This window comes from Danio rerio, chromosome 14 (assembly GCF_052040795.2).
Source record: "Danio rerio strain M-AB ecotype USA chromosome 14, GRCz13ab, whole genome shotgun sequence".
Lineage (NCBI taxonomy): Eukaryota > Metazoa > Chordata > Actinopteri > Cypriniformes > Danionidae > Danio > Danio rerio.
In genome coordinates this window covers 2050001-2062500 of record NC_141034.1, presented here as the reverse complement: position 1 = coordinate 2062500, position 12500 = coordinate 2050001, and the positions used below count along the sequence as shown (strand labels likewise).

At 41.6% G+C, this 12500-nt stretch overlaps 2 protein-coding genes across 5 annotated transcripts in view; both read right to left on the bottom strand.

Moving 5' to 3' along the window:
- Positions 1–12500, bottom strand: part of trpc7b (transient receptor potential cation channel, subfamily C, member 7b) — a 112375-nt gene that overhangs the window by 93076 nt on the left and 6799 nt on the right. The gene's annotated exons all lie outside the window — the stretch shown is intronic.
- LOC147840749 (uncharacterized) overlaps positions 1–12500 on the bottom strand; it is a gene marked incomplete at its 5' end in the record, with an annotated part of 22111 nt that overhangs the window by 8446 nt on the left and 1165 nt on the right. The window contains 5 exons of the mRNA XM_087282148.1: positions 10269–10441; positions 10781–10895; positions 11052–11081; positions 11151–11190; positions 11335–11448. Of these exons, the coding sequence (XP_087138274.1) occupies positions 10269–10441; positions 10781–10895; positions 11052–11081; positions 11151–11190; positions 11335–11448 (472 nt within the window). The remainder of the gene's footprint in view (positions 1–10268; positions 10442–10780; positions 10896–11051; positions 11082–11150; positions 11191–11334; positions 11449–12500) is intronic.

Below are 12500 nucleotides of genomic sequence, written 5' to 3'. Positions count from 1 at the left end.
CTTGTCGGCTTAGTCCCTTTATTAATCCGGGGTCGCCACAGCGGAATGAACCGCCAACTTATCCAGCCAGTTTTTATGCAGAGGATGCCCTTCCAGCCGCAACCCATCTCTGGGAAACATCCACACACACAGACACACACGCACTCCGGACAATTTAGCCTACCCAATTCACCTGTACCGCATGTGTTTGGACTGTGGGGGAAACCGGAGCACCCACGCGAACGCAGGGAGAACATGCAAACTCCACACAGAAACGGCAACTGAGCCGAGGCTCGAACCAGCAACCCAGCGACCTTCTTGCTATGAGGCGACAGCACTACCTACTGCGCCACTGCCTCGCCCTAATAATAATAATAATAATAATTTATAATTTATAAACCATTAATCTTAGAAGATGTTGACAAAATTAAGAAGTATTTTTATATTATCTTTAACATACAACTATAATATGGCTGAACTGTTTTAACGCATTGACTATTTACTATTGAGATTTTATTGTGAAGTTTGGTTGTTCTCTATCTAAGTAACTTTTTTGCAGCTTAGGTCAATATCGTGATAATGCAAACAAGAAACAGAAATGTGCGCGCATATAAGAATCTCAAAGGCAGGTGCATTTACTTGACCATTCTGGGGCAGTGCTTACTTCATTTTCTAAAGTAAAGTCAACAAAACACGTTTTACAGAGCACTTACCTTAAAACAAAAAATAAATCCAATTCATTCATTTATTAATTTTCTTGTCGGCTTAGTCCCTTTATTAATCCGAGGTCGCCACAGCGGAATGAACCGCCAACTTATCCAACAAGTTTTTACACAGCGGATGCCCTTCCAGCCGCAGCCCATCTCTGGGAAACATCCACACACACACACACGCAGTGAGGTGACAGCACAACCTACTGCGCCACTGCCTCGCATTTTATCCAATGATTCATATTTTTATGTCTGACTATTGTTCAGACTGTACACCGCCTCCATCTCTCTCTCTCTCTTTATCTGTATTATAATCACAGAGCATGACCATTCGAGAGAGAAGTGACATCTCCAACCGTGTCATTTATTAATTATTTCCACTACACGACAGCAGCAGAATCCTCTCCTCGTCATTAATTAGGAGGAAAGCTCTCCTGATGGTGGTCTGAAAGCGTGGGCTGTATGCTGGCCTTATTTTAATTTTGTTGTCATGCATGAATCGGCCGCGTCTCATTAGCCGACTGGCCTTATTAAAACATCACAGGTTTCCAAGGCAACAAAAACAGGAAGAGGAGGCATCCGGCAGACAAAAGATGAAGGCCTGAAATGACCTCTGAGTGTTTCTCTGCTTTTGTCTTTTTGCATACAATGAAAGGTTATAACAGCACAATCGATGTGTTTTGCGTGTATGAAGTCAAAGGTTAAGGTGTTTTCTAATCTAATGCGACAATCTGGCTGTCAATCAAGCAAGGTCAATGCTTACCTGCTGATCAAGTCTCATTTATGACTTTAAGGGGAACCTATTATGCCATTTTTCCCCAAGAGGTAAAGTCTCTGACATTCCTAGAATGTATGTGTGTTAAGCTTTAGCTCCTTATAACCCATAAATAATGCTTTATAACTCTTTGAAGCTGCCCCTTTAAGGCTTTGATCCTATAATGCCGTTTTGAATGACTGTCACTTTAAATGCAAATGAGATTGTGCTCTTTTCAAAACAGGGCGGAGCTAAAAATGCTTATAGTGGCTGCTTCTCACTCAGCACTGTTTATGCTAATGAAGGAGAGATGGGCACTAGTGGGTGGGGCTTTCCCCCTCTAATGACACGTACAAAGGGAGAATGTCAATCAAAGTGTTTCTGCAGCCTGGTTTCACCAAGTCTGATATTAAAAAAATAGTATGAATACATTTTTACTATTAAAAGCTGCATATATTCGCAGACTTTTACCACTAGGTTAAAAACCCCTTATAATTTTTATTTTTATTTTGCATAATAGATCCCCTTACCACTAGAATCAAATAGTGAAATAACATTAAATTGAGTTCATTTCACGGGTTTTGTATGTTGTAAATTAATTTATATGCAAATTGCACCTTGTAGATCTAAATCGTATTGTTTTAAGGTTAACTTAAAGGACTAATTCACAATTGTAAATTACTTTCCCTTGTACGCTGGTATGATGTTGCAATGTCCCAAGACCTTCATTCGTCTTCCGTATACAAATGAAGATATTTTAGATGAAATCCTGGAGCTCTCTCATCCTTCATAGACAGCAAGAATTCGAATACATTTAATGTGACTTCTTTAATGTGATTTAACTGTAATTATTTGAAGCTCTAAGAACACTTTTCTGGACCAAAAAAAAAAAAAAAAAAAAAGTAAAAATGAATTTGTTTGCCAGAAAATCAGAAGATCCCTATCAGGTCAGGAAATGTTTTTACTATGAGCAGTATGCCGGTGGTTTTGTGTTTTATTTGTGTGTGTGTTTGCAGATATTTCTTCAGACTATTTTCTGAATTATGGTGGTGTTTAGGAACTGTATAGGGAAAGCTCTGGCCTCAGAGATTTGAGCTTTTCTTTAGGCAAAAAAAAAAAAAAAATTTAAATAAATAAATAAATTAATTAATTAAATAATGAATGAAAAAATAAATAAATAAATAAATAAATAAATAAATTAATTAATTAGTTAATTAATTAAATAAATAAATGTATTTATGAATAAATAAATAAATAAATTTATTTATAAATAAATAAATAAATAAATAAATAAATAAATAAATAAATAAATAAATAAATAAATTAATTAATTAATTAAATAAATAAATGAACGAACGAACGAACGAACGAACGAACGAACGAACGAACGAACAAACAAACAAACAAACAAACAAACAAACAAACAAACAAACAAACAAACAAATAAATAAATAAATAAATAAATAAATTTATTAATTAATTAATTATTCAGAGACAATAACAGTTGGGCCAGGACTGTAGGAACTGAGTGTTTTTGAGAGACATCCATGTGCCACTTGCTGTTGTAGTACACAATAAAACTAGGTTCCACAAACTTGAAACAAATGAGTTAGTTTGCTTAAATGATAAGTTTATATTAAGTTTAGACACAAATTGCATGACTAATCTGAATACACAGGTGAAGTCTGTATATAAGTTCAATTATTAGCCCTCATGTATACTTTCCCCGCAATTTCTGTTTAACGTAAAGCTGAGTGTAGCTCCTCCCCTTTATAAAAAAAACAGCCAATTGCTTGTTGTGGTTGAGCTCAGGTTCATCCAAAGAAAAGCAAATGAGAAGCGTCTTGAAGGGGAGGGGCTTGTCAGATACTAAAGAGCATTTGATTGGATATGATTTAATGTGAAATCATTGATCCATTTAGGCAGAAGTGACAAACTTTACATGTTTATTTTCGTTTTATTTCTTTAAACGCAAATTTTGTCACTGTTTTGGGGCACATTACCTTATAGATATCCTACAAACTAACAATACTAACATCTAAAAACGTTATTTTGATTTCATGGGACCTTTAAAATAGTTTTTAAAGCAATTAATTACTGCTTTTATTCTAGCTTAAATAAAACAAATAAGACTTTCTCCAGACGAAAAAATATTATAGGAAATACTATGAAAAGTTCCTGAAGCTGTTCAACATTATTTGGGAAATATTTGAAAAAGAGAAGAAAAACCAAGGAAGGGCGAATAATTCTGACTTCAGCTGGACGTGTTAGTGAAGATATTCCTCTCAGAGCAGCAGGTACATGCCTGTTAAAGCAATATTTACACACACACTTCATCATACAGCTGTCAGTGTCCCTTGTGTTTCAGGTCAGGTGGCTTTACTTCACTCATTGTCTGCTGTAGTTCCTAAAGCTGAAATGTGTTGACCTGCAGGTCGAAGTTCGGGTCTTTCAATCTCAGATAGATTGTGAAGCCTAGTGAATGGTGAGGAAAGATCAGAGGTCAAACTGACAGAAACCTTGAGCACCTCACAGATGGAGACAAAACCTGGAGGAAGCTCTCTCTGGGGGTCCCTTGTGGTGATCACAAGCATTCAAAGCAATATATAGATATATATAAATCGGTCGATGCACAGCAAAAAGCAAGCAAGCCAGTGGCGAGAAACAAACTTCACCAATTGATGAAAATGAAGGAAAAAAAAACATGAGCGAAACCAGGCTCAGTTGGCCATGATCATTTCTTCTCAGGCTAAACTTCTTGTGCAAAGCTGCAGTCTAGGCGCCGGAGGCTGAAGGACGCTGGACGTCCATAAAGGAGAACTGCAAGTGTGAGTAGGTCACCAGCAATGGATCAGGCGAGCCCACAGGATCTGATGCTCTCCGATTTCTCCATGACCACCATAGCATCAGCTCAGGATGCGACCTGGTCCAAGATTATAGAGACCTTGGCATAATTTCTTCACAGGTCTTGGATCGCATCAACGATGTGCATAATTACTTGAGGTCTCGGGATAAGGGCATATGCAAGACCCGTTTACAACAAAAGTGATTAAATCTAATGTAAACAAACTTTTCAGCTGTGGATTACCCCGTATCAACCCAAGACGGCTTACTCACTGAAGCTAAGCAGGGCTGAGCCTGGTCAGTACATGGATGGGAGACCGCATGGGAAAACTAGGTTGGTGTTGGAAGTGGCGTTAGAGAGGCCAGCAGGGGGCGCTCAACCTGCAGTCTGTGTGAGTCCTGACTTTCTGTGGTCATTAAAAATCCCATGGCACTTCTTGTAAAGACTAGGGGTGCAACTGGGGTGTCCTGGCCAAAGTCCTTTGATCGGCCCCTATGATCATGGCCTCCCAATCATTCCTATCCACCGAACTGGCTCTATCACTGTCTCTCCACTCCACCTATAGCTGGTGTGTGGTGAGCGCACTGTCCTTATGGCTGCCGTCGCATCACCCAAGATTTCATTTGTGCCAGAGTGACGAGTAAAAACTACAATACAGTGTGTATCATGTCTACACATCATCTCTCATTGGCCAGATGTTGTTAAACATATTTCCTAAACTGCTTTTTGATTGGTCAGAATTCACGTGCGGGAAAATGCCAGTGAACTCCCGCAGGTAAACAAAACCGACAGACACAAAATGTCGCTTTTTATTATGGAGGGACGACTGCGCTTGCTGATTGTATGCCTGCTTTAGACAAACTATACATTTGGTGAATGAAGCGCGGCCGCGGCTGGAAAACAGTGTTTAATGCATCACACGTCACTTCAGGAGGAGGCGTGAATTAATTTAGCTAAACTGCGACATGCTCATCTTGCGGAAATATTACCAACGATCCATCAGGTAATGTTTTCCCCTCTCTCTCTCTCTCTCTCTCTGTTGGTAAAGCGCTGTCAACAAATATTTTTCCTCCATATCCCAAAATGCACAGCGCATCGGCCTACGGCAGCTGAATTAGTCCAAAAGGCGCAGTACTTTTTGCGGTTGGACCTGTTTTAGTACGGATCATATTCTCACCACAAATGAACCGCTCCAGGGTTCGTTTGAAAACGTACCGAGACCACCTCTTCAAGCAGGTCTCTGTACGCTTATTTGGTCCGCTTTTGGTGCGCACTCGAGTACGATTGCTGCATTCACACCTGCCCAAATGAACCGCACCAAAAGGGGAAACGAACTCTAGTGCGATTCAATCAGGGCGGGCGCTTCCATAGAGGCAACCTAGGCGGTCGCCTAGGGCGGCAGAATAGAGAGGGCGGCGTCCCCGAAACTACCCTCGCCACCCGCGCCCTCATCCGCGTCTAGAGTGACAGAATAGAGAGAGCGGCGTCCCCGAAACTACCCTTGCCACCCGCGCCTCAGTTATATCCGCGTCTAGCGTGGCAGAATAGAGAGGGCGGCGTCCCCGAAACTACCCTCGCCACCCGCGCCCTCATCCGCGTCTAGGGTGACAGAATAGAGAGAGCGGCGTCCCCGAAACTATCCTCACCACCCGCGCCCACAATTATATCCGCGTCTAGGGTGGCAGAATATAGAGAGCGGTGTCCCCGAAACTACCCTTGCCACCCGCGCCTCAGTTATATCCGCGTCTAGCGTGGCAGAATAGAGAGGGCGGTGTCCCCGAAACTACCCTTGCCACCCGCGCCTCAGTTATATCCGCGTCTAGCGTGGCAGAATAGAGAGGGCGGCGTCCCCGAAACTACCCTCGCCACCCGCGCCCTCATCTGCGTCTAGGGTGACAGAATAGAGAGAGCGGCGTCCCCGAAACTATCCTCGCCACCCGCGCCCACAATTATATCCGCGTCTAGGGTGGCAGAATAGAGAGGGCGGTGTCCCCGAAACTACCCTTGCCACCCGCGCCTCAGTTATATCCGCGTCTAGGACGGCAGAATAGAGAGGGCGGTGTCCCCGAAACTACCCTTGCCACCCGCGCCTCAGTTATATCCGCGTCTAGCGTGGCAGAATAGAGATGGGGTGGCGTCCCCTAAACTACCCTCACCACCCGCGCCTCAGTTATTTCCGTGTCTAGGGCGGCAGAACAGAGAGGGCGGCATCCCCTAAACTACCCTTGCCACCCGAGCCTTAGTTATAGCCGCGTCTAGGGCGGCAGAATAGACCCCCCCGGTTTCACTTTAGGTTTGAGGGTGGCGTGACCGTCCTTTGCCTAGAGCGGCAGTTCAGCTTGCTCCGGCCCTGGATTCAATCGAACTAAATAAGGCAGGTGTGAAAGCACCCTGATTTAGTCCATACAAAATGTGATGCATATATAAAAAACATGCATACACTGCTTTAAATCACCTCCATCTGTTATCATAAATATTCCACACATCATGTTTATCTACTGATTGTGCTCATTGCTCATCTACTTAAGCTCCACAACAACAGCATCTTTAGTGGTTTTATTAGTGATTTGCAGTAAAAAGTCTGCTGTATGATCATTCCTGGACATCTTTATCTCCAAAACTATTATAAGTGCAAAGTTCTGCACCACAAGATTGTATATTAATTATTGAATACACTGTATATGTGTCATTAAACGTTGGTTCCAGAGGTGGAATTCCCATCACGTGCCTCATGCGCCATTGAGATGTAAATGCAAACTGCTCATTTTCTGCAGGTATTCAACACCCACTTGCTGGAAACACAGGCTAAGTCTGATAGACTGAAGACTCTCAGCTTGCCTTTGATATTGTAGCTGATTATGAGCAAAAATTCAAGCAGATGTCGACTCGAGATGTAAATTGAGAACATTTGCCTGGTGAGAGTTCCTGCTGCCGTAAAACATCTGAAGGTGCTGCGGGATTCTGTTCAGCAAATAAATCTCCACCAGCATTAAATGAGAACCATTTCCATATGTAAGCCTTTCTGCCTGAAACAAGTCAAGCGAACGTGGGTCAAACTAATACATATTCATAAGTGCATTCATTCAGACCGGAAAGAGAGAGGGTGATCAATTAGTCAGTGTGTGTCTAATGTGTGTATTGATCCTCAACATGCTTCTGCGAATCAACAACACTGATTCATTTACATGGAACTCACAAACACAGATTTCTGTGAAACTCCTGGATGTTTCCTCAGTCTGTTACGAATTAAAAGGAGAAGCCAAATCACATCTAGAAACTAGAAGATCACAAACTGTTTTGGACCTACAGCAGTATGCTGCACCACAACAACCACCAAGAAACAACAACAAAAACAACAATTACATGGAGATCAACTGTTTTGCAAAGCGTAACACTCAGAGACTATTTAGTAACACTATAGAAACCATCAAAACCAGTCAGAAATCATAATTTAAAAGACTATGCATAGCAACACCCTGGCAACCGCCCACAACACTTGTGCATCAATATTATCTGACAACCAAATAACAATACTCTGGGGTTCCACCTACAACACTCTTGGATTAACATCCTGAACACCTTAGCAACATGCTAGAAAATTCACTAACAACACCCTTGGCACAACACCACAGTAACACCCTGGCAACTACACAACACTCTTGGATTCATGTTCTGAACAGCTTAGCAACCACCCACAACAATCTTCAATTAACATTCTGAACACCTTAGCAACACCCTGGCAACCACCCACAACACTCTTGGACTAACAATCTCAACACATTGGCAACACCCTGGCAACCACACACAACATTCTTGGAATAACATTCTGAACACCTAAGCAACACCCTGAAAACCACCCACAACAATCTTGGGTTAAGATTCTGAACAATTTAGCAACACCCTGGCAACCACTCACAACACTGTTGGATTACCATTATGAACACCTTAGCAACATCCTGGCAACCACCCACAACAATCGTGGGTTAACATTCTGAACCCCTTAGCAACACCCTGGCAACCCCCCACAACACTGTTGGATTAACATTCTGAACCCCTTAGCAACACCCTGGCAACCACCCACAACACTCTTCGATTAACATTCTGAACACATTAGCAACATCCTGGCAACCACCCACAACAATCGTGGGTTAACATTCTGAACCCCTTAGCAACACCCTGGCAACCACCCACATCACTAGTGGATTAACATTCTGAACCCCTTAGCAACACCCTAGCAGCCACCCACAACACTCTTCATTTAACATTCTGAACACATTAGCAACACCCTGGCAACCACCCACAACACTCTTGGACTAACAATCTGCACACATTGGCAACACCCTGGCAACCACGCACAACATTCTTGGAATAACATTCTGAACACCTAAGCAACACCCTGGCAACCACTCACAACACTTTTTGATTACCATTATGAACACCTTAGCAACATACTGGCAACCCCCCACAACAATCGTCAGTTAACATTCTGAATCCCTTAGCAACACCCTGGCAACCCCCCACAATACTGTTGGATTAACATTCTGAACGCCTTAGCAACACCCTGGCAACCACCCACATCACTCTTCGATTGACATTCTGAACACATTAGCAACACCCCGGCAACCACGCGCAACAATCTTGGATTAGCATTCTGAAAACCTTAGCAGACCCCTGACAACCACCCACAACAATCTTGGGTTAACATTCTGAACACCTTAGCAACACCCTGGCAACCACTCACAACACTATTGGATTACCATTATGAACACCTTAGCAACATCCTGGCAACCCCCCACAACAATCGTCGGTTAACATTCTGAACCCCTTAGCAACACCCTGGCAACCCCCCACAACACGGTTGGATTAACATTGTGAACGCCTTAGCAACACCCTGGCAACCACCCACATCACTCTTCGATTGACATTCTGAACACATAAGCAACACCCTGGCAACCGCAGGCAACACTCTTAGATTAGATTAACAGATAACACCTTAGCAATGCATAACAACTCCCTAAAACCCAGCCACAATTAACTCAAAATTATTTTGCAAATATTCGTAACACAATGACAACCACTCTCGGTACACTTGAATAAACATCCTGCAAACTTTAGCAACATCGTAGGTCAGTGGCGGATTAGTGCAATGTGGGCGATCACCCAGGGAGGAATCTTGCTAGGGGCGGCATGGAGAACACCCTCCAACACCCCCCTCGCTCTTCACTTTCATCAGCATCTTAGAAAATTACCAAAATACCTTATTAATTAATTTTAAATTCCAAAGCAAACAAACAAACATTTATGTTACTGTTAAAAGGGTCCGTTCAATAAAACAAGCATATGCATTAATATTTTATGACAGGGGTGCAGCATTTTACAATAAGTGTGGACAATGTGTACTATTTGACAAGTAACTTAAACCAAAAAAAAAAAAAAAGATAGTATGCAGTATTTAGACAGACAGTGGAGCTCATTACTCTGAGTCTGCATGCATGCTTTATCTGAGAGCAAAAGAAAAATTAAAAGTCTTTGTGCGGTTCCTACACATTCATCATTGGTTTGTAATTACCCGTCTAATTCCTGGAGGGAAGGAGCCGAGAATCTATTAGTGCATAAAGAGCTCCAGAAATTTAAAGCAGACTGAGACGAAGCTTTCGAGAGCCACTTCATCTTCAGATAATACCATATGATGATGGAGAAACTGCGCAGACCTCTGCGCTGACCCTCTGAAACCAGAAACACTTTTATCACGCAACACGGACGGTCCTCTGGATGTTTTTCTGCATTATGATTCATATATGCACAAGCCAGAATGCAGATGAGCGTTTAAATGTCTCCTGCTTTCATTGACTAGAGCGAGTGGCAGCAAAAGGCTAGAAAAGGAAAAGCTTGTTTGTTTCATGTGTTTGCTCAAAATCATGTGTTTGTTTTCACGATTGAGTGGTTAATTGGGTGTTGCTAAGGTACGAGACAGACAGACAGACAGACAGACAGACAGACAGACAGACAGACAGACAGACAGACAGACAGACAGACAGACAGACAGACAGACAGACAGACAGACAGACAGATAGATAGATAGATAGATAGATAGATAGATAGATAGATAGATAGATAGATAGATAGATAGATAGATAGATAGATAGAATATTAGCTAGGTTGCTAAGGTATTATGGATGATTGAGTGGTTGCTAGTGTGTTGGTAAGAGATGATGGATAGAGACATCCAGATAAAAAAGTTGCTACGGTATGATGGATGATTGAGTGGTTGCTAAGGTGTTGCTATGACAGACAAACAGATAAATAGCTAGAATGGTTGCTAGGGGGTTGCTAAGGTATGATGGATGATTTAGTGGTTGCTAGGGTGTTGATAAGGAATGATGGATAGACAGACAGACAGACAGAGATAAACAGATGTGTTTCTATGATGTTGCTAAGGTAAGATGGATGATTGTGTGGTTGCTAGGGTGTTCCTAAGGATAGATAGATAGATAGATAGATAGATAGATAGATAGATAGATAGATAGATAGATAGATAGATAGATAGATAGATAGATAGATAGATAGATAGATAGATAGATAGATAGATAGATAGATAGAATATTAGCTAGGTTGCTAAGGTATGACGGATGATTGAGTGGTTGCTAAGGTGTTGCTATGACAGACAAACAGATAAATAGCTAGAAGGGTTGCTAGGGTGTTGCTAAGGTATGATGGATGATTTAGTGGTTGCTAGGGTGTTGATAAGGAATGATGGATAGACAGACAGACAGACAGACAGAGATAAACAGATGTGTTTCTATGATGTTGCTAAGGTAAGATGGATGATTGTGTGGTTGCTAGGGTGTTCCTAAGGATGGATAGATAGATAGATAGATAGATAGATAGATAGATAGATGGATGGATGGATGGATGGATGGATGGATGGATGGATGGATGGATGGATGGATGGATGGATGGATGGATGGATGGATGGATGGATGGATGGATGGATGGATGGATGGATGGATGGATGGATGGATGGATGGATGGATGGATGGATGGATAGATAGATAGATAGATAGATAGATAGATAGATAGATAGATAGATAGATAGATAGATAGATAGATAGATAGATAGATAGATAGATAGATAGATAGATAGATAGATAGAATAGTTTCTAGGTTGTTGCTAAGGTAAAATAGGTGATTGAGTGGTTGCTAGGGTGTTGCTATTACAGACAAACAGATAGACAGACAGATAAATAGCAAGAAGGGTTGCTAGGGATGCAAAGAAATATGGATAAGAGAGTGGTTGCTAGGGTGTTGATAAGGGATGATGGATAGGAAAGACAGACATATAAATATATAGGTTTCTAGGGTGTTGCTAAGATATTTGTATAATTGAGAGCTTGCTAGGGTGTTGTTAAGGTATGATAGATGGATTGATGGACTGACAGATAGATAGGGTGTTATGATGGATGATTGAGTGGTTGCTAGGGTGTAGCTATGACAGACAAACAGATAAATAGCTAGAATGGTTGCTAGGGTGTTGATAAGGTATGATGTATGATTGAGTGGTTGCTAGGGTGTTGATAAGGGATGATGGATAGACAGACAGACAGATCAGTTGCTGGGTTGTTGCTAAGGTATGATGGATGATTGAGTGGTTGCTAGGGTGTTTATAAGGGATGATGGATAGACAGACAGACATTTCAATAGATAGGTTTCTAGGATGTTGCTAAGATATGATGTATATTTAAGTGGTTGCTAGGGTGTTGCTAAGGTGTGATGGATGGATGGATGGACAGGCATATAGGTAGGGTGTTGCTAAGGTATGATGGATGATGGAGTTGTTGCTAGGGTATTGTTAAAGTATGATAGACAGACAGACTTTGGTATCATTATCGATTACAGCCAGGCTGTAATAAATCTCCTGAGTTTAGATATCAATCAAGAGACAAGCGAATCTAATCTGGAGGAACACACACTTTGATTGACATCTTAATGGAGTCATTTAGCGCTGTAATTAGTGACTGTTGTGTGTGTGTTTACCTGTTTAAGGTCAGTCTGTGAAGGCCACTGATTCCTCTGAGCTTAAGATTCAGAAATGTGAAGCTTTTGATCAATGAAATTAGAAAATGATTACAAAGTTTGTGCCTGATTAATCTTCACCCGATATATTAACAGAGTTTTTGCTCTGTGTTCTGCTTCAAAGGGTGTGCATATGCAG